This window comes from Rhinopithecus bieti, unplaced genomic scaffold, assembly GCF_001698545.2.
Source record: "Rhinopithecus bieti isolate Rb0 unplaced genomic scaffold, ASM169854v2 scaffold_29388, whole genome shotgun sequence".
Taxonomy (NCBI): Eukaryota; Metazoa; Chordata; class Mammalia; order Primates; family Cercopithecidae; genus Rhinopithecus; species Rhinopithecus bieti.
In genome coordinates, this window is record NW_016813389.1 from 761,745 (window position 1) to 783,585 (window position 21,841).

The 21,841-nt window shown below is 51.7% G+C and overlaps 1 protein-coding gene across 4 annotated transcripts in view; it reads right to left on the reverse strand.

Moving 5' to 3' along the window:
- ZER1 (zyg-11 related cell cycle regulator) overlaps positions 1 to 21,841 on the reverse strand; it is a 45,685-nt gene that overhangs the window by 4,375 nt on the left and 19,469 nt on the right. For 3 of the 4 annotated variants that reach the window (XM_017848314.1, XM_017848313.1, XM_017848312.1), the window contains exons 2-14: positions 21,567 to 21,818; positions 19,926 to 20,076; positions 19,281 to 19,717; positions 18,786 to 18,962; positions 17,569 to 17,683; positions 17,278 to 17,424; positions 16,772 to 16,945; positions 8,433 to 8,648; positions 7,665 to 7,706; positions 7,399 to 7,518; positions 6,636 to 6,751; positions 5,460 to 5,648; positions 1,129 to 1,226 (exon numbers count right to left, since the gene is read on the reverse strand). In XM_017848314.1, coding sequence (XP_017703803.1) covers positions 1,129 to 1,226; positions 5,460 to 5,648; positions 6,636 to 6,751; positions 7,399 to 7,518; positions 7,665 to 7,706; positions 8,433 to 8,648; positions 16,772 to 16,945; positions 17,278 to 17,424; positions 17,569 to 17,683; positions 18,786 to 18,962; positions 19,281 to 19,717; positions 19,926 to 20,076; positions 21,567 to 21,724 — 2,140 coding nt within the window. In that variant the 5' untranslated portion in view covers positions 21,725 to 21,818. The remainder of the gene's footprint in view (positions 1 to 1,128; positions 1,227 to 5,459; positions 5,649 to 6,635; positions 6,752 to 7,398; positions 7,519 to 7,664; positions 7,707 to 8,432; positions 8,649 to 16,771; positions 16,946 to 17,277; positions 17,425 to 17,568; positions 17,684 to 18,785; positions 18,963 to 19,280; positions 19,718 to 19,925; positions 20,077 to 21,566; positions 21,819 to 21,841) is intronic. The other variant, XM_017848315.1, reaches the window with a different exon arrangement.

A 21,841-nucleotide genomic window follows, 5' to 3' on the forward strand; every position in this document is an offset into this window, starting at 1 on the left:
TTTTGGAGACAGAGTCTCACTCTGTCACCCAGGCTGGAGTGCAGTGGTGTGATCTGAGTTCATTGTAACCTCTGCCTCCTGGGTTCAAATGATTCTCCTGTCTCAGCCTCCCTCGTAACTGGGACTATAGGCACGTGCCACCAAGCCCAGCTAATTTTTATATTTTTAGTAGAGGTGGGCTTTCACTATGTTGGCCAGGGTGGTCTCAAACTCTTGGCCTCAAATGATCCACTCACCTCAGCCTCCCAATGTGCTAGGATTACAGGCGTGAGTCACTGCACCCATACTAATTTTTTTTTTTTTTTTTTTTTTTTTAAGTAGAGACAGGGTCGCACCATGTTGCGTATGTTGGTCTCAACCTCTTGGGCTCAAGCAATCCTCCACCTCAGCCTCCCAAAGGGCTGGGATTACAGGCGTGAGCCACTATGCCTGGCTTCCAGCGCTCATTCTATGGAAAATGTCACCCAAACCAGTGAGACCAGTGGCTCCTAAAGATGGTGATCCTTTGAGAAGTTTCTATAAAAATATAGATTTCTAAGCCCTGCCACTCAATATTCTTTTTCAATAAATCCAAGGACCAAGATTTATCTGTATTTTCACCAGGTGATTCTGCTGACCCACCAGGTTGGAACCAGCTGGTGGTATGGTTGTTGTTTTTCATGCAGAAAGCATGGAGACTTCTATTTTATTTCTGGAGATGGGGGTCTCGCTATGTTGCCCAGGCTGGAGTGCAATGGTTATTCACAGGCATGATCATAGCTCAGTGCAGCTGGAAACTCCAGACCTCAGGCAATTCTCCTGTCTCAACCTCCTGAATAGCTGTGTGCACCACTGAGCCCAGCAGGCATGGAGATTTTGGACTGTTCCTGCACATGGAAACGGGAAGCATTAAGAAAGCTGTCTGGGAACTCTGCACAGGTATTTCGCCTGCTAGGCCTGCTTCTGGTGAGGAGGCAGGAGTGGGCCGTTAAGCTGTGTGTCTCACAAATGCTGGAAAGTAGAGGGTTCTGCTCTGAGGCACAAAAGCGGCAGCAGCAATTAATGCTCCTCCCTGGGCTACAAACTCCCTGAGGGCACATCTGCTTTCAGCTGGATGAGTGTCTGAACCCAGGACCAGTCAGCACTCACGGTAGACAGACACGAGGTTATACAGGGCCCAGGTTGCCCAGTGCTGGCTGACAGGAGAGATTCCCTGGGGAAGGAGGCGGAGAATTGGTTCAAATGACCTGCAGGAAAAGAAATCAAGGTCACTGTGGATACTGGGGGTGAGGAGTGTGTCTTTTCTTGTCTGAGGTTTCCTCCCACTGGGGAATCCTAGTGACCAACCATGACAGGCTGGCAGGATGCCAGGGAGAAGGGACAGCTGGCCCTGCATCCCACTGGCAGGCTGCACAACGAGGCTCCCTTGGAGAGAGGATAAAGGCACAAGCACATGAGGGAGGCAGAAGGGACGCAGATTAGGAGGAGCAGAAAGCGGGAGACCTCAGCAAGGAGCAGAGACCCAGCCTGGGGGAGAAGGGGAGAGGCACCCTGGGAACAGAAGCACATGTGACTGTTTTTTTTTTTTTTTTGAGACGGAGTTTTGCTCTGTCGCCCAGGCTAGAATGCAGTGGAGCGATCTCCACTCATTGCAACCTCTGCCTCCTGGATTCAAGCAATTCTCCTGCCTCAGCCTCCTGAGTAGCTGGGACTACAGTCGTGTGCCACCACACCCAGCTAATTTTTTTTTTCTTTTGAGACGGAGTCTTGCTCTGTTGCCCAGGCTGGAATGCAGTGGAGCGATCTCAGCTCACTGCAAGCTCCGCCTCCTGGGTTCACATCATTCTCCTGCCTCAGCCTCCAGAGTAGCTGGGACTACAGGCACCTGCCACCACACTCGGCTAATTTTTTCGTATTTTTAGTAGAGACGGGGTTTCACCGTGTTAGCCAGGATGGTCTCGATCTCCTGACCTCGTGATCCGCCCGCCTCAGCCTCCCAAAGTGCTGGGATTACAGGCGTGTACCACCGTGCCTGGGCTAATTTTTGTATTTTTAGTAGAGACAGAGTTTCAGTATGTTGGCCAGATTGGTCTCAAACTCTTGACCTCAACTGATCCGCCTGCCTCAGCTTCCCAAAGTGCTGGGATTATAGGCATGAACCATCGCGCATGCCACCACGCCCAGCTAATTTTGGGTTAGAGCATCATTTTGCTGTTGGCCAGGCTGGTCTTGAACCCCTGATCACCTGTCTCGGCCTCCCAAAGTGCTAGGATTACAGGCCACTGTGAGCCACTGCACCCAGACTAATTTTTTTTTTTTTAGCCACTGTGCCCGACCTTTTTTTTTTTTTTTTGAGAAAGGGTCTCGCTCTGCTGCCTAGGCTGAAGTGCAGTGGCATGATCAGAGCTCACTGCAGCCTTGACCTTCCAGGCCATGCAAGTGCTCCTCCCACCTCAGCCACCTGAGGAGCTGGGACTACAGGTGTGAGCCACCATGACTGAATAATTAAAAACAAAATTTTTTTGGCCGGGCGCAGTGGCTTACGCCTGTAATCCTACCACTTTGGGAGGCTGAGGCGGGTGGATTGCCTGAGCTCAGGAGTTTGAGACCAGCCTGGGCAACACAGTGAAACCCCGTCTCTACTAAAGTACAAAAAATAAGTTGGGCATGGCAGCCTATAATCCCAGCTACTTGGGAGGCAGGAGAATCGCTCGAACCCGGGAGGTGGGGGTTGCAGTGAGCCAAGATCGCACCATTGCACTCCAGTCTGGGTGACAGTGTGAGACTCTGTCTCAAAAAAATAAATGTTTTTGTAGAGGTGAGGGCTCAGGCTGGTTTCAAACTCCTGAGCTCAAGTGATCCTCCTGCCTCGGCCTCCCAAAGTGGCTGGGATTCTAGCCATGAGCCATTGCATCCGGCCTATGACTGCTCTTCTGACAAGGGCCTTCTGTGGGCCAGCATGGAGTCATGGTCCAAAAGCCTGAAACACGTGTGTGCAGAACTCCTGGGCCAGCGATTCTGCTTCCTTTCTCCCCAAGAACTATAGTACTTCGCGCGTTGGCAAAGCTGTCGATGTCAGCCTGTTCCTCCCAGTATGGGTTTTCAGTGGAAATGTTCATCTGTACAGGATGGTACAAAGAGAGTGACTCCGTCCTAAAATGACGAGGGAGATCCTTGGCTGGTGATTGGCCATTCAGTCACAAAACAGCAGGCATTGACGCCAGCTTGACTTAAAGGAATGAAACCTGTGCATAGAAACACTGCTGGGAGAAGAGATACCAAAATTGTCAGCAGGGGCTCCCTTTCAGGGAGTGAGATTATGAACAATCCCTGTCTTCTTCTTCTTCTTCTTCTTCTTTTTTTTGAGATGGAGTATCACTCTATTGTTGCCCAGGCTGGAGTGCAGTGGTGAGTTCTTGGCTCACTGCAACCTCTGCCTTCTGGGTTCAAGGGATTCTCCTGCCTCAGCCTCCCAAGTAGCTGGGATTACAGGGGCCCGCCAACATGCCTGGCTAATTTTTGTATTTTTAGCAGAGATGGGGTTTCACTGTGTTGGTCAGGCTGGTTTCGAACTCCTGACCTCAGGTGATCCGCCTGCCTTGGCCTCCCAAAGTGCTGGGATTAAAGGCGTGAGTCTCTGTGCCTGGTCCTGTTTTGTTTTCTTGTTTTTTATTTTATTTATTTATTTTGTTGTTGTTGTTTTTTAAAGAAATGGGAGTCTCATTCTGTCTCCCAGGCTGGAGTGCAGTAGCGTAATGTTGGCTCACTACAGCCTCGACCACCTGGGCTCAAGTGATTCTCCTGCCTCAGCCTCCCCAGTAGGTGGGACTACGGGTGTGCACCATCATGCCCAGCTGATTTTTTTTTTTTTTTTTTGAGACAGTCTTGGTCTGTCGCCCAGGCTGGAGTACAGTGGCGACATCTCGGTTCACGGCAACCTCCACCTCTCAGGTTCAAGCGATTCTCCTGCCTCAGCCTCCTGAGTAGCTGGGATTATGGGTATGCACCACCACGCCAGGTTTTCGTATTTTTAGTAGAGATGGAGTTTCACCATGTTGGGCAGGCTGGTCTCGAACTCCTGACCTCATAATCTGCCCACCTCAGCCTCCTAAAGTTCTGTGATTACAGGCGTGAGCCACTGCACCCGGCCTGAATTTTAAAAATTTTTTAGTTCACTACAAGCTCCGCCTCCCGGGTTCACACCATTCTCCTGCCTCAGCCTTCCGAGTAGCTGGGACTACAGGCACCCGTCACCATGCCCGGCTAATTTTTGTATTTTTAGTAGAGACGGGGTTTCACTGTGTTAGCCAGGATGGTCTCAATCTCCTAACCTCATGATCCGCCCGCCTTGGCCTCCCAAAGTGCTGGGATTACAGGCGTGAGCCACCGCGCCCGGCCTAAATTTTTAGTAAAGAGGAAGTCTCACAATGTTGCCCAAGGTGGTCTTGAAATCTTGGGCTCAGCCGGGCGTGGTGGCTCACACCTATAATCCCAGCACTCTGGGAGGCCAAGGCAGGCAGATCACGAGGTCAGGAGATTGAGACCAACCTGGCTAACACGGTGAAACCCCGTCTCTACTAAAAATACAAAAAAATTAGCTGGGCGTGGTGGTGGGCACCTGTAGTTCCAGCTACTTGGGAGGCTGAGGCAGGAGAATGGTGTGAACTCGGGAGGCGGAGCTTGCAGTGAGTTGGACTGCACCACTGCACTCTAGCCGGGGTGACAAAGAAAACCGCCATCTCAAAAAAAAAAAAAAAAAGAAAGAAATCTCGGGCTCAAATGATACTCCTGTCTCGACTTCCCAAAGTGCTGGGATTATAGGCAAGAGCTATTGTGCCCGGCCCATCTGTATGGTTTTCTGTTGTGTCTCTATTTTCTCCCCACCTTTTCCCCACAAATCAGTAGGTATCAGTAGTTTGCAAAGAGCAAGCTTTGGGTACATGCAGATGTTGGCATGTATGACAAATGCTCCAGGCTGCATGGGTGAGATCGTGCCCTTATGTATGCTCTGTGCTGTGTGCAGCTACGCATCAGTGAGGGAAAGCAGAACCCCACAGAGGACCAGAAAAAAGGCGGGAGCTCTGAGCAGACTTTTTTTTTTTTTTTTTTTTGGAGACGGAGTCTCGCTCTGTCGCCCAGGCTGGAGTGCAGTGGCCAGATCTCAGCTCACTGCAAGCTCCGCCTCCCGGGTTTACGCCATTCTCCTGCCTCAGCCTCCCGAGTAGCTGGGACCACAGGTGCCCACCACCTCGCCCAGCTAGTTTTTTGTATTTTTTAGTAAAGACGGGGTTTCACCGTGTTAGCCAGGATGGTCTCGATCTCCTGACCTCGTGATCCACCCATCTCGGCCTCCCAAAGTGCTGGGATTACAGGCTTGAGCCACCACGCACGGCCCTGAGCAGACCTTAATAGCATGAGCGTCCTGCCCAGCACTTACTCCATATTCCACACTGCATCCCTGTTCCCCACCCTGCCCGCACCTGTAATTGATGTTTCTCCGAGAGTTGATGTCCCAGCTCTGGATGGCAGCCCACATGCGTTCCTCTACCTCCTCGCGCTGGGGCTCACAGACGCCCCAGGCCTCGGGTCCATCAAACATGATGTGGGAGAGGACGCCGCAGGCATTGTAGGAAACCTCGATCCCATCGGCCTTGCTCTCCAACAGGTTGCTGCCAGGAGAAAGACAGAAAAATGGAGTCCCACTCCCCGAGTTTCTCTTCAGATACCAGCTGCAGGACACCAACTTAAAACAAGAAGCAAGAGGTGCTACTTATTTCTTTCTTTCTTTTTTTTTTTTTTTGAGGCGGAGTCTCGCTCTGTTCGCAGGGACTGGAGTGCAGTGGCTGGATCTCAGCTCACTGCAAGCTCCGCTCCGCCTCCGCGGTCGTACGCCATTGTCTGTGTCTGGCTCAGCCTCCCGAGTAGCCTGGAGACTACAGCGCCCGCCACCTCGCGCCGGGCTAGTTTTTGTTTTTAGTTCAGAGACGGGTTTCCTGTGTTTAGGCCAGGGGATGGTCATCGATCTTTCCTGACTCGTGACAGGCGTGTCGGGCCTCCCAAGGCTTGGGATGTACAGGCTTTTGAGCCACTGCGGCCCGGCACTACTTATTTCTTTATCACATATTGTCTATATACCTAGACTACTTCTAAAGGGATTTGAGGTCATTTAAGATATAATTACAGGCGGAGCGCGGTGGCTCACGCCTGTAATCCCAGCATTTTGGGAGGCTGAGGCAGGCAGATCACGAGGTCAGGAGTTTGAGACTATCCTAGCTAACACAGTGAAACCCCGTCTCTACTAAAAAATACAAAAAAATTAGCTGGACATGGTGGCGGGCCCCTGTAGTCCCAGCTACTTGGGAGGCTGAAGCAGGAGAATGGCGTGAACCCAGGAGGCGGAGCTTGCAGTTAGCCTAGATTGCACCACTGCACTTCAGCCTGGGTGACAGAGCAAGACTCTGTCTCAAAAAAAAAAAAGATATATAGTTACAAAAGGGCCACTTATGAAGGATTGAATGAATAAGAAACCATATTATCGAGGGAAAACAACATTTATAGCAAACCTAGGCAAAGAGCAGTTGTGCAACCGAGCAGACACTAGAGCTCTGAGCATCCTGGCAGCCAAGGCAAAAAGGGAAAGGATTAAAAGTACCAACCTGAAGACGCTGATAAACTGGGAAGTCATTAGTTGAGGCCGCAGCTCCTTCACTTCTGCCACATTCCCCAAGAGTCCTAGCATATTCCTATGCAGTTCCTGCTTCTCTGGGAATTCCTGGGAAAATGAGAGCCAATGGGCCGTATCAATTAGTACTTAATGACTTAGTATCTGGTATTGTTAACCAAAAAGCTTCATGGGCATCTGGCCATGCCAACTAGATAAAGAGGGGGCATATAGGCTACCCTCCTACCCTCCAATGCACCTAGGTCAGTGCAGGGTACACACACTAAGGGATTAAAGGGGTGGGACTCCTTGCCACAAAGGCAAAGGCTGATTAGAGATCTGACCTATGGCACAGACGTGGTTCTGTTCACCAAAGCTCAAAATATTAGTTTAAGGGACCCTCCTAGAAATTACAGCAGGAAAACAGAGCATGTGTTTAAGGATGAACAGACCTGCTATCTAGCTCGTAGCATAGTGGGCTCTGGTCAGCTGTGGGCAGGCTGAGAATGACTGCTGAGGAGACAGGGAGGGGCTTTCCCTTGGAGTGGGGGCTCTCAGGAGGCCCCACCAGGCCATCTGGGTCTGGAGCTTCTGTCAGCAGCAAAATCTGGGTGGGTGGGCCTGAGTCTGTCCCCACTGCCCTTCTCCAGGAAGCATGGGTGAGGGGTGCTACGGATTTGGTTGCTGGGAAGCCTAGGGACAGAAGAGGGGCCATGTGGGCAGCTGAGGCAGCTGCTGCTGCAGGAGGCGGACACTACCTTCAGGCAGTCCAGGAAGAGCTTCATGCCGTTGAAATTGAGGAACATCTCGCAGTTGTCAGGAGTTTCATCTGTGATGTTCCACAGGGCGCTCCAGGAGAACTCCATGACCTGGTCACACTGTGAGGGCAGCACAGGGCTCAGCCAAGGCTCCTGGTACCCAGGGAGGGGGGGCTCCTGACAAAACATGGACCTCCCCCAGGGGCAGCCCAGGTCCCTTGCGGGCTGGGGAAAGGGCAGCGCGGCTTCATGAAGACTTGACTTACTATCTTGTCCAGCAGCTTCTTCTGAATCAGCTTCAGCATAGTCTGCAGGCAGGGACAAGAGTCTGCTAGAGTGCTGGGGCTCAAGAACTCCCACCCCCATGAACCCAAGATGGAGGGCAGGCTCAGCATGGCTAGTTCAGGAGTCTTGACAGGAGTCTTGAGGCTCACCATGCCTAGTTCAGGAGTCTTGACAAGGTCAAGTCTCCATATCTTTGGGGGAGGCTATTTGAAGGCACCCACTCCTCAGCCCCTTGGTATTGGCATCAGGAGGCCCGGGTGCCATTCCTGGCCCTCGGGGGACTCCCCTGTGACTTTGGGCACAGCCCTTCCCGCTGGGGCTTGAGCTTCCCTAACCATCAAATGAGACCAGAAGCTCTTGAGCTCCTTTGTCATTCTTTCCTTCCTTTCACCAGTGATATTTATCACCTCCCCACTGGCCTCCAGGGCCCATGCCAGGAAGTGCTAGGGACACAATGACAGAAAGACAACATGGCATCTTTCCCTATGGAGCCTATGAAAGCAGGATGAGTGCAGGGACTGGGAGAGGATGACAGTATGCTGTAGGTGGAAGAAATCTATGAAGCCACCAGCAACGTTCAGCATTAAGAAATTCTTCCTTTGGTCTAGCCTAAATCCCTCATGCTTCAGCATACTCTCCCTCTCCAACTCCCAGTCCCAGGCCCTTCTCTGAGACTCTCGCTCAGGGTAGAGGAGTGGTGGGGGAGAGTAGTGAGGCTCAGGAGGAAGGGGGCATCCCCCCACACGTACCACGACAAAGCCCATCTTGCCCACAGCCTCCTTGTGGTCGTTGTCCACCTGGCAGACCAGGGCGTTGCACAAGTGCACGGCGATCCGCTGGATGGACTCGTCCTGCCGCGTAGGGTTGAGGATGCTGAGCAGGAGCTCGTTGACCCGGCGGTACTGGAATTCCAGCTCCTCGGGGATGCTGAAGTTGCAGAGCGTCAGGCAGCAGTTCCGCTGCACCTGGGCCAGGACAGGACACAAGTGGGGCACATTCAGGGTCAGACTCAGGAGCAGGGCTCTAGAGGTATTAGAGCATCCAGTCCAGCCCGGTTTTCTGGAAGAGGAGGCTATACAAGTGTTCTCTTAAAAATGTTTTATTGGGCCGGGCGCGGTGGCTCAGCCCTGTAATCCAGCACTTGTTGGGAGGCCGAGACGGGCCGGATCACGAGGTCAGGAAGGATGGAGACACATCCTGGCTAACACGGTGAAAACCCCGTCTCTACAAAACAATACAAAAAACTAGGCCGGGCGAGGTGGCGGGCGCCTTGAGAGTCTCAGCTTACTCGCTGAGGCTGAGGCAGGGAGAATGGACGTAAACCGAGGAGGCCGGAGCTTCCCCAGTGAGCTGAGATCCGACCACTGCACTCCAGGCCTGGGCGCAGAGCGAGACTCCGTCGCTCAAAAAAAAAAGAAAAAAAAATGTTGTTAGTTGGGGCCGGGCGCGGTGCTCACGGCCTGTAATCCACACTTTGGGGAGGCTCGTGCGCAGCAGATCACGAGCGGTCAGGCAGATTGAGACCATCCTGGCTAACACAGCTGAAACCCCCCGTCTCTACTAAAAATGCAAAAATTAGCCGGGCGTGTGGCGGCGGCGCCTGCAGTTCCAGCTACTCGGGGAGGCTGAGGCCAGAAGAATGGCGTGACCCAGAAGCCGGAGCTTGCAGTGTGAGCCGAGATCGCGCCACTGCACTCCAAACCTGGGTGACTGAGCGAGACTGTCTCAAAAAAAAAAAAAGTTTTATTAAAATATGAAATATTCGGGCCGGGCGCGGTGGCTCAAGCCTGTAATCCCAGCACTTTGGGAGGCCGAGACGGGCGGATCACGAGGTCAGGAGATCGAGACCATCTTGGCTAACACGGTGAAACCCCGTCTCTACTAAAAAATACAAAAAACTAGCCGGGCGAGGTGGCGGGCGCCTGTAGTCCCAGCTACTTGGGAGGCTGAGGCAGGAGAATGGCATAAACCCGGGAGGTGGAGCTTGCAGTGAGCTGAGATCCCGCCACTGCACTCCAGCCTGGGCGACAGAGCGAGACTCCGCCTCAAAAGAAAAAAAAAAAAAAAAAAGAAAATTCATACAGAAGAATGCATAAAAGACAAATGTGGCTGGGCGCGGTGGCGCACGCCTATAATCCCAGCACTTTGGAAGGCCAAGGCGGACGGATCACGAGGTCAGGAGATCGAAACCATCCTGGATAACATGGTGCAACCCCGTCTCTACTACAAATACACAAAATTAGCCGGGTGTGGTGGCAGGTGCCTGTAGTCCCAGCTACTCGGGAGGCTGAGGCAGGAGAATGGCATGAACCTAGGAGGCGGAGCTTGTAGTGAGCCCAGATCACGCCACTGCACTCTAGCCAGGGCGACAGAGCAAGACTCCGTTTCAAAAAAAAAACAAAAAACAAAAAACCACAGATGTATAGTTTTATAAATAACATAAAGTGAACTCAATGTAACCATCACCTGGGTCAAGAAACAGAACACTGTCAGCACCCAGAAGTCCCCCCTGTCCCTTCTTGATCATAAGCCCCTTAGCCCTTCCACCCCCCCTAGAAAGAACCACTACAATATCCCTGCTTTTCTTTTTCATTTCTTTTTTTTTTGAGATGGAGTCTTGCTCTGTTGCCCAGGCTGGAGTGCAGTGGACCTATCTTGGCTCACTGCAACCTCCACCTCCCTGGTTCAAACAATTCTCCTTTCTCAGCCTCCTGAGTAGCTGGGATTACAGGCATGCCACCATGCCTGGCTAATTTTTGTATTTTTAGTGGAGATGGGGTTTCCCCATGCTGGCCAGGTTGGTCTCGTACTCCTAGCCTCAAGTGATCTGCCTGCCTCGGCCTCCCAAAGTGTTTGGATTACAGGTGTGAGCCACTGCACCCAGCTTTCTTTTATTTTTATTTTTTGAGACAGGGTCTTGCGCTGCTCTGCTACTCAGGCTGGAGAGTAGTGGCACCATCATGGTGCAGCCTCAACCTCTGGGGCTCAAGCGATCCTCCCTCCTCAGCATCCTGAGTAGCTAGTACTACAGCTGTGTGCCACCATGCCCAGCTACTATTTTGTGTTTTGTAGAGATGGGGTCTCACTATGTTGTCCAGGCTGGCCTCTACCTCCTGGGCTCAAGAGATCTTCTTACCTCAGCCTCCCAGAGTTCTGGGATTCTAGACATGAGCAACTTCACCTGGCCCCTGCTTTATTTTTTGAGACAGGGTCTCACTCTGTCACCCAGGCTGGAGTGTGGAGGCGCAATCTCAGCTCACTGCAACCTCTCCATCCTGGGCTCAAGTGATCCTCCCACCTCAGCCTCACTAGTAGCTGGGATTACAGGTGTATCCAATGGCCCCTGCTGTTTTTATTATTATTATTTTTTTTGAGATGCAGTCTCATTCTGTTGCCCAGGCTGGAGTGCAGTGGCATGATCTTGGCTCACTGCAACCTCTGCCTCCAGTGTTCAAGTAATTTTCTGCCTCAGCCGCCTGAGTAGATACGATTACAGGCACCCGCCACCACACCCAGCTAACTTTTTGTATTTTTAGTAGAGATGGTGTTTCACCATTTTGGCCAGGGTGGTCTTGAGCTTCTAACCTTGTGATCCACCCACCCCGACCTCCTGAAGTGCTGGGATTACAGGCATGAGCCACCACGCCTGGCATTTTGTGCAGTGGTGCAGTCTTGGCTCACTGCAACCTCCGCTTTGCAGGTTCAAGTGAATCTCTTGCCTCAGCCTCCCAAGTAGCTGGGATTATAGACGTGTGCCACCACGCTCAGCTAATTTTTTTGCATGTTTTGTAGAGACAGGGTTTCACCATGTTGGTAAGGATGCTCTTGATCTCTTGACTTTGTGATCCACCAGCCTTGGCCTCCCAAAGTGCTGGGATTACAGATGAAAGTCACCATGCCCGGCCTTTTTTTTTTTTTTTGAGATGGAGTTTCACTCTTATTGCCAAGGCTGGAATGCAATGGCGCGATCTCAGCTCACTGCAACTTCTGCCTCCCAGGTTCAAGTGATTCTCCTGCCTCAGTCTCCCAAGTAGCTGGGATTACAGGCTCCCACCACCATGCCAAGCTAATTTTTGTATTTTTAGTAGAGATGGGGTTTCGTCATGTTGGCCAGGCTGGTCTGGAACTCCTGACCTCAGGTGATGCACCTGCCTCAGCCTCCCAAAGTGCTGGGATTACAGGCATGAGCCACCACACCTGGCTGGCCCCTGCTTTTCATAGATATTCTATAGGTTTGCAAGATTAACAGTTGTTATACATAGCTGAAATGCATTGATTTTTCATTACAGTATAGTATTCCATCATGACACCCCAATTTATTCATCCATTCTACAGCTGATGGATGTCTGGGTGACTCTAAGAGTTGGCTACTGTGAACCATGTATTATACTTGCATCCCGGTGACCATAAGCATGGGTTTCTTTAGGGCACACATGCCTGATGTGACTTCTGGGTCACAAGGAGTGCATGTCTTCAACCTTATTAGGTAACACTAGACTGTTTTCCGCAGTGGCTTTAGCAGTTTACACTCCTATCAGCGGGGCAGGAGCTCCTCAGTTGCTCTATATCCTCAGTTTTCTTTGTACTGTCTGCAGGTTTATTTGCTTATTGATTTGTTTGGGGTGTTTTTTTGAGACAGTGTCTCATTCTGTTGCTCAGGCTAGAGTGCAGTGGTGCGACCATAGCTCACTGCAGCCTCAAACTCCTGGGCTGAAACAATCCTCTTGCTTCAGCCTCCTGAGTAGCTGGAACTACAGGAGTAGTCACCACACCTGGCCAATTAAAAAAAAAAATTTTTTTTTTTGAGATGGAGCCTCATTTACTCTATCGCCCAGGCTGGAGTACAGTGGCATGATCCTGGCTCACTGCAGCCACCTTCTAGTGCAAGCGATTCTCCCGTCTCAGCCTCCCCAAGTAGCTGGGATTACATAGGGAACTGCCCTCATACCTGGCTAATTTTTGTATTTTAGTAGAGACAGGGTTTCACCACGTTGGCCAGGCTGGTCTTGAACTCCTGATCTCAGGTGATCCACCCGCCTCAGCCTCCCAAAGTGCTGGGATTACAGGTGTGAGCCACCTCGCCTGGCCCTATTTATTTGTTTTTAAGACAGGGTCTCTCTGTTACCAGACTGGAGTGCAGTGGTGCCATCATAGCTCACTGCAGCCTTGAACTCCCGGGCTCAAGCAATTTTCACACCTCAGCTTCCAAGGTGGCTGGGATTCCTGGGCATGTGCCATCACACCCAGCCTTTTTTTTAATTTAAATTTTATTTATGTATTTATTTATTTTTTGAGACAGAGTCTCACTCTGTCACCAAGGCTGGAGTGCACTGGCACGATCTCGGTTCACTGCAACCTCCACCTGGATTCAAGCGATTCTCCCACCTCAGCCTTCCTAGTAGCTGGGATTACAGGCGCCCACCACCATGCCTGGCTAATTTTTATATTTTTGGTAGAGACGGGGTTTTGCCATGTTGGCCAGGATGGTCTAGAACTCCTTGCCTCAAGTGATCCGTCTGCCTCAGCCTCCCAAAGTGCAAGGATTACAGGCATAAGCCATTGCGCCCGGCCTTTTTCAAAAAAATTTTACAAGTGAGGATGTATGCATATTTTTTTTCTCTAAGAACAGTTCTAATTGCAGAAAGGCTAGGCCAAAAGATAGACGCATTTACAATTTTGGCAGGTTCTGCTGGTTGCCCTCCACATAGGTTGCACGACTCATCCCTCACCAGTAGACACGGTGTGAGGGTACTCTTGCCTACCTATGCGACATTGGGTATCACCAAGCTCTTGAGATGAAATGTGACTTCCTCTTATTTTTATTTCCATTTCTGTGATAGATTTATTAATTCATTTGGGAGTCTCCAACTAGTCTTCTTTTTCTCTTTTCTTTTCCTTTTTTTTTTTTTTAAGACAGGGTCTCCTCTGCTGCCCAAGCTAGAGTGCAGTAGTAGAATCAGAGTTCACTGCAGCCTCCACTTCCCAGGCTCAAGCAATCTTCCCACCTTGGCCTCCGAGTAGCTGGGGCTACAGACGCATACCACAACACCCAGCTAATTGAAAGAAATTTTTTTTTTTTTGAGACAGAGTTTCACTATCGTCACCCAGGCTGGGGTGCAATGGTACCATCTCGGTTCACTGCAACCTCTGCCTCCTGGGTTCAAGCGATTCTCCTGCCTCAGCTTCCTGAGTAGCTAGGATTACAGGTTCCCACCACCACACTCGGCTAATTTTTGTATTTTAAGTAGAGACCGGGTTTCACCATGTTGGCCAGGCTGGTCTTGAACTCCTGACCTCAGGTGATCAACCTGCCTTGGCCTCCCAAAGTGCTGAGCCACCACGCTGGCCTAAAAAATTCTTTTGTAGATAAGGGGCAGGTGGGCATGTCACTTGAGGCTAGGAGGAGTTCCAGACCAGCCTGGCCAACATGTCGAAACCTTGTCTCTATTAAAAATACAAAAATTAGCCAGGTGTGGTGGCGTGCTCCTGTAGTCCCAGCTACTCAGGACGCTGAGGCAGGAGAATCGCTTGAACCTGGAGGTAGAGGTTGCAGTGAGCCGAGATCACACCACTACACTCCAGCCTGGGCAACAGAGAGAGACTCTGTCTCAAAAAAAAAAAAAAAGAAAGAAAAGAAAAAATACACACACTCACATATTGCCCCTGAAATTCTACAACTCTACTTCTAGATATGTATTATAAGGATAACTAATTAAGTATAATTAACAAAGCATTGCTTGGGAGAACAAAAGATGAAACAGCAACCTAAATTATTCGACCCTGGGGGCTGTTTCACACACTGGGCAGAGCCCTGACCTTGGCCACTGCCTCCAAGCTCCAGCAGAGTCCTCCACACAGTGGCCTCTCCCTGGATGAGGACACTGAACATATGCTGGTGTCAACAGTTACGAAAATGAACCTTAACACCAGCTGTATCTAGGGGAGGAGAGGTGAGATTGTGAGTGGCTTTCACTCTATTTAATACATTCTTTTATCACTTGAATTTTTTCATCTTTTAAGCATTAGGTATCTTTTTTGTTTTGTTTTGTTTTTGGTTTTGTGTTGATACAGAGTCTTGCTTTGTCACCCAGACTGGAGTGCAGTGGCACGATCTCTGCTCACTGAAATCTCCACCTCCCAGGTTCCAGCAATTATCCTGCCTTAGCCTCCCAAGTAGCTGGGACTATAGGCGCCCACCACCATGCCTGGCTAATTTGTATATTTTTAGTAGAGACGGGGTTTCACCATGTTGGCCAGGCTGATCTCGAACTTCTGACCTCAGGTGATCTGCCCGCCTCGGCCTCCCAAAGTGCTGGGATTACAGGCGTGAGCCATCGCACCCAGCTAATTTTTGTATTTTTTAGTAGGGACAGGGTGTCGCCATGTTGGCTGGGCTGGTCTTGAACTCCTGACCTCAGGATCTGCCTGCCTCAGCCTCCCAAAGTACTGGGATTATAGGCGTGAGCCACTGTGCCCAGCCTGAGATGCTCTCTTAATTAAAAAATATATATATTGTGGCTGGGTGCGGTGGCTCACGCCTGTAATCCCAGCACTTTGGGAGGCCAAGGTGGGTGGATCACCTGAGCTCAGGAGTTCGAGACCAGCCAGGCCAACATGGTGAAACCCTGTCTCTACTAAAAATACAAAAATTAGCCGGGCGTGGTGGCATGCGCCTGTAGTCCCAGCTACTAGGGGGGCTGAGGCAGGAGGATCGCTTGAACCCAGGAGGTGGAAGTTGCAATAAGCCGAGATCGTGCCACTGCATTCCAGCCTGGGTGACAGAGTGTGACTCCATCTCCAAAAAAAAAAATAAAAGGTTATTGTTTGATCCTTTCGTAGTTTATAAGATTGATGATCAGGTCTTCATGCTCATGTGTGAAATATGCCTCCCTCAAACCACGTTAGGACATTGGCATATTGCCCGTCTGAAATGAAAAAAGCTTTTTTGTTATATAAATATGTTGGCTGGGTGTGGTGGCACACGCTTGTAATCCCAGCACTTTGGGAGGCCGAGGCGGGTGGATCACCTGAGGTCAGGAGTTCAATACCAGCCTGACCAACATGGCAAAACCTACTAAAAATACATAAATTAGCTGGGTGTGGTGACATGTCCCTCTAGTCTCAGCTACTTGGGAGGCTAAGGCAGGAGAATCACTTGAACCTGCCACTGGTCTCCAGCTTGGGCGACACAACAAGACTCCGTATGAAAAAAAATTTGTTGGCTGGTCAGGTGCGGTGGCTCACACCTGTAATCCCAGCACTTTGGGAGGCTGAGGTGGTTGGATCACCTGAGGTCAGGAGTTCGAGACCAGCCTGACCAATATGGTGAAATCCCATCTTTACTAAAAATACAAAATTAGCCAGGCGTGATGGTGCATGCCTGTAATCCCAGCTACTTGGGAGGCTGAGGCAGAAGAATCACTTGGACCCGGGAGGTGGAAGTTGCAGTGAGCCAAGATTGCACCACTGCACTCCAGCCTGGGCAACAAGAATGAAACTCTGCCTCAAAAAACAAAATGTTGGCTGATAAGGGAGATGTTCATGTTCATGTGACACAGTTGAAGTAAAAATCCACTGTATACAAACAGTACGCAGTTTGTGTATCCCATTTACAAAATACGTGTGCATAGGCTAAAATCCACAATCGATAGCCCATGTTAATGGTGCCTAAATCTGGGTAGTGGGTTTATGGGTGATTTTTATTTTCTGTATATCTGTATGTAATTATAACTTTTCTATAATAAAAGCTTTTATTATTTTTATTTATGGTAAGAAATCCCCCAGCAGAGTGTATGGGCAGAAGGGCTAAGGAAACAGCTCAGGCAGGGAGAAGGGCAGGGTCCCTGGGCCCCCAGCCCCACATGGGGCAGGGAGGAAGAGGATGGAAGGCAGCCAGGGGTGATGGACTGTGGGAAGGGCCAGGTCCCGGGGACCCTGAGTGTCAGGTCCCAAGAGTCGGGGAGTGCTGCCGTGGGAAAGGGAGCTGAGAAGGATGCAGCCCAGAGCTGGGGGAGCCCTAGCGGGATGCAGGAAGCAGGAAAGGGGTGGCTGGGTCAGAGCATGCAGGCCGTGGCAGATGGGGGCTCACCGTCACCTCCTGGTAGGATTCCATGCCATTCAGCACCACCTGGATGACCTGCCGGCGCAGCTTCACACTCTGCTCTGAGCGGTACTCGGAATTTGTTAGGTAGAAGAGGGCGGCACTGCCTGTCACTTGAATGTTTCTGTCATATTTGTGGCACTTGAGGGCCGTGATGACCAGCTGTATGAAGACAAGGGGGACCTGGGCTGGCAAGTGCAAGGAGAGGCCTGGGCTCTGCAAGGGGCTGGAACAGGCTCTCTGGGGCAGGGTTTAGCCTGGTCTTGCTCTCTTAAGGCAGAAGTGGGGCCTGGGGAGCAGACACCAGGGTTGGAACTGAACAAGGCCAGTGCTGAAGCCAGTCAAGTGCTGTGAGGCCCAGGCTGGGGTTCTGGTCCTGGGGCCCTGGGGACAGGGTGCAGAGGGACAGGGGCTCTGGGGACATGGCTCAGCCAAGCCTGACACGCTCCAGGTGGGGAGGGACAGGAGGCCAAGGCCCTAGGCTTGGAGCTGACCTTCAGGGCCCGCAGCAGCTGGTTGCAGCGCTCGATGCGGGCAATGTCAAAAAGCAGGTTGATAGCCCGTGAGGTGATCTCAGGCCGGTGCTCCGTGTAGGCCTCGATGGCATTCAGCACCTGCTCTTCATTTTTATCACCACTTACCTGCGGGTGGGACATGCTCAGAACAACCCAGAAGAGGCCAAGGGCTGGGATGCCAGATCCCAACTCAAGTCTCCAGCCCCAGAATCCAGCTCCTTCTCTCTCCTAAGGCTCCCTGGCCCAGCCCCATCCCACTTCCACGCTCACTTTGTAGGCCGGAATGTGCGTGAGGCGGCACAGAGAGTTCTCGAAGAGCCCGAGGAACTGCAGCGGCCTCTTCAGAGCCCGGAAAGGTATGATGCTGCTCTTGGAAGGCTCAATGCTGGGGAAAGAGGGTGCCGGTGTCAGTGGCTTGGGGCCCAGGCCTGAGCTGGGTCTCCCCACTAGGGGTGGTGAGGCATTTCCTTGCTTTCTCTTCTAGGCCCTCCAACCTCATCCCCCGTTCCTTTTGTTTTTAATGGCAGGGGACATAGGCACCACCTCCTGATGGAAGGGTGGCAAGGTCACATAGTAGGGGAACACGTAGGATGGGTGATGCAGCCACCTTTAGAAACTACCTGCCATTTTAGTAAGGACATGGCACTTTTAGGTCTCACCAACAATCACAAAGGGACAAGCTCAACTGAACACCATTAAAGTAGGCTGGGGCCAGGGCTTATGGGTGGCCAGTTACAGCTGGTAGGGTTTGGTCAAACTTCTCAACCAACCATCCCAGGAACTGACCTATGTCCAGCAATACTCCATAGGTGGCAGACACTGCCAGCCTCGCCTCTTCCCCCCATGGCACTGTGCTCTGCGCTGGGTAGTTCCCCTGTCGCTCCTCATGCTCTCACCTACTGGCCTTTGCAGGTGCTGTTCCCTCTGCTAGAACACCTTTCCTCTGGCAAAGGCAGAATGAGCATTCAGGACAGCCAGGATGCGTCCCTCCTCCTCCTTCCTTCCTGATCTTCAGGCCACCCTTGGGCCCTGGATTGCCCCTACCATAGCCCTTGTAATGACTTGACTGTCCCCACCAGCTCACACAGACTCTGAGAGGGCAGGACCTGATTTGTTACCTTATCTCTAGCACACAGCACAGCACTTGGTAGAGGGGTACTTGGCAAATACCTTTTTTTTTTTTTTTTTTTTTTTTTTTGAGACAAAGTCCTACTCTGTTGCCCAGGCTAGAGTGCAGTGGTGTGATCTCAGCTCACTGCAGGCTCTGCCTCCCGGGCTCAAGCAATTCTCACACCTTAGCCTCCCAAGCAGCTGGGACTACAGGTGTCTGCCACCATGTTGGCCAGGCTGGTCTCCAACTCCTGGCTTCAAGTGATCCGCCTATCTCAGCTTCCCAAAGTGCTGGGATTACAGGTATGAGCCACTGCACCAGCCTAAATGCTTATTGAATGACAGCCTACTAGTAGCCATGGAGGGTGGGGCCCCACCTGGTCTGTCCCGCTTCCTCTTCCATCTTGGAGATGCTGCAGTTCTCTAGGATCATGTGGCCAGAGATGTCCAGGGACATTAGGTTCCCCAGCTTCTGCACAAAGAGGCTCAGCACCTCCCGAGTCAGCTTGAACTTGTAGTAGCTGGAGAGGCGGTCTCGGGAGATGTCCAGGTGTCTGAAGATTGGGGTAGGGGATGCAGGTCAGGAGCTGGGTACAGGGTGGGGCTGCCTTGCAGACCCCGGCTCCTTTAATTTCTAGCAGGGGATGGCCCATGTCTGCCATGACTTCTCCAGGGCATTCTGGGAAGAAACCCCGAACAGCCCCAATCCAGCTGAAACACTGGGTTTAAGGAATGGGACTGTGTCTTCATTCCCACCCTCTGCCTAGCCAAGGGCTCCTGAACCCTGAGGGCGTGCATGACAACACTCACCTCTACTCTTCCCCACCTGCCCACCCATCCCCACCCTGGTGAGCTCTGGGCCAGGAGCTCACCGCAGCTTGTGCAGCTGCACGATGACCCGGATGTGGTCATCGGACAGGTCCATGTTGTAGAGCACAAGGGACACCAGGCTGTCTTTCCACTGCGTGAGGAAGGCAGCATCGCTCGTCTGAATGCCTGAGAGGTCCAAGGCTGCCAGGGAGTTGAGCGGCCGCAGCAGGGACTCCACAGGGACCCAATCAATCATGCGGCCCAAGTTGAGGAAGCGGAGGCGGCTGAAGCCCTCAAAGGTGAAATCCTTAACCAGCACCTGGCAGGTGGGGTTGACGAGGTACTCATCTTCACAGCCCCCTGGGTTCTCCTCCTCATAGAAAATGTTTGTACAGCCAAAGAGGCTCAAGGACACCAGGGTGTGGCTGAAGCTCCTCAGTGTCTGCAGGCTCTTGGCAGACAGCTTCTCACAGTTGGTCAGGTACAGCTCCACGAGGTCCTGGGAATGGGCACAGCTACATCATCATCACCGCCCCTGCCCCTTCCCCCCGCCCCAGGCCTTGTCCTGGGCTACAGGTGGGTTGGAAAGGGTGATGTGCACAGTCAGGGTGTGCACTGGCTGGGCTGGGGATGGCTGGGCTGGAGGAGAGCAGCCTGGCCCCTGCTTGGCGTGGGCCCTCCCGGTGCTGTGGCAGGGCAGGTCTCACCTGCTTGCGGATGGCCTCCAGGTCCTGGTCCTGCACCAGGTCCTCGCGGAGGTGGATCCGCGTGAGGCGGGTGCTGCGGGGGTCTGAGAAGAGGCTGAAAAAGCTCTCGTGTGGCTCGAAGTTACAGGCAGCGTTCACCAGCTCCACATACCTGGGAGAGGAGAAAGCCTGGCTCAGGGGAGGGCCACAAGGTCTCTCATCCTCGCTTCAAAGCCAAGCCCTCTTCCCCCTGAAGCTTTCTTGGATCACCCTAAGTAGCAACCTCCTTCTCCTAAGAGTATCTGGTTGGATCCTGACTAAACTATCAGTAAGATTAAGGGTGCCCAGGAACCAGGAATCTAAAGGCAGCTCTCTGGGAGACCTTCTAGGTGATGCAGGGGCCATCTCTCCCAATGCACATGCCTGTCACACAACCTCCACGCACACTGCAGGGGCAGCAGCCCCCCTGGCATGGCCACTCTCATCACCTTCTTTAAACCCCTCCTGTGACCCTTTTAAACAGGCAAAGCAAGCCAAGTAGTTCAGAGTTCCCAGCTGGGTACAGGGCAAGCCCTTAATTAAGCCCTGTTGAGACATCAGCTCATGCAAGAATCCTGGTCTGCTGGGAAATGCTTTGGATTCAAACGCTTTAGAATCTAAATCTTGGCTTGGCTGCTTCCTACCTGGGCAACTTCACACAAGTAAATGAACTTTCCCAGACCTCAGTTTCTTCATCTGTAAAGTAGATATAACTCTGGCCTGCAAAGTATCCAACCTAGAGCCTGACCCACAGTAAATGCTCAGGACGTTATTACAGGTCCACCTCTGTCCTCAGGCCCACACGGGCTTCTAGTTTCCAATGCAGCTGTCTACCAATTTCCCTTCTGGGAATCTATTTTTTTCTTTTTCTTTTTCTTTTTTTTTTTTTTTTTCCGTAGAGACAAGGTCTTTCGCTATGTCACCCAGGCTGATTTTGAATTCCTGGTCTCAAGTGATCCTCCTGTCTTGGCTTCCCAAAATGCTAGAATTACAGGTGTGAGCCACCATGCCTGGCCACCCTCTGGGCCTCTAGATTGAACTCCCAGCATTCAGTGACTGCACAGCATGTTTCTAGGAGCCCCTAGGAGTAGGGAGGCCCTCGGAGGGCCATTCAGATTTTTCCCTTGAGACCCTGCCTCAAATGAGTGACTCTGGATGATTCACTCCCTGGTCATGGATCCGTTATTCTGGCACCTAAACCCTTATGTGGCCATGTTCACTGAATTCACAAGCACAGGTGTGTGCACGTGAATGTACATACACACGTGGGGCAACACTTAATTCCTTCATTTATAGCAGATTTTGACACAATCACATCTCTAAATGGACACATGCAGTTTTACCCTCAAAAATAACCTGTGCTGCATAAGCTTACATGTGTACACACACCCATGCCTTCACATGCACACTCCTCCACACACACACCAAAAAACACACATATACACCTTTACAGTTATGGATACATCACTATTCTCTTGCACCCATGAACATCCATGTGCACATACACACCCTCACACATTCGTCGCCATAGCTACTCCCCACGTAGTGCACACATGGTCCCAATCTCTCTATACACATTCATGGGAGGACCCCTGCCCCTCCTCTGCCCCTGGGTCTGCTCACTCATTGACGAGCCGGTCACAGATCTCGCTGGGCAAGAAGATGTCCGGATGTAGCCGCAGGGTCTCCTTGTCCAGCAGGTAGCCCAGGGTGCCATCCAGGTTGCGCAAGCAGAAGTCAGTACAGAGGGCCATCAGTGACTCAGGAGTGTCAGACGCCATGCTGGGGGCAGGCAGGTGGGCCACTCCAGGACAAGGGTCCCCAGGGGCAACAGTGATTCCTGAACACTCACAGGATCATTGGCAGAGCCACTGCCTGGGGAGTGGACAAGATGCCAA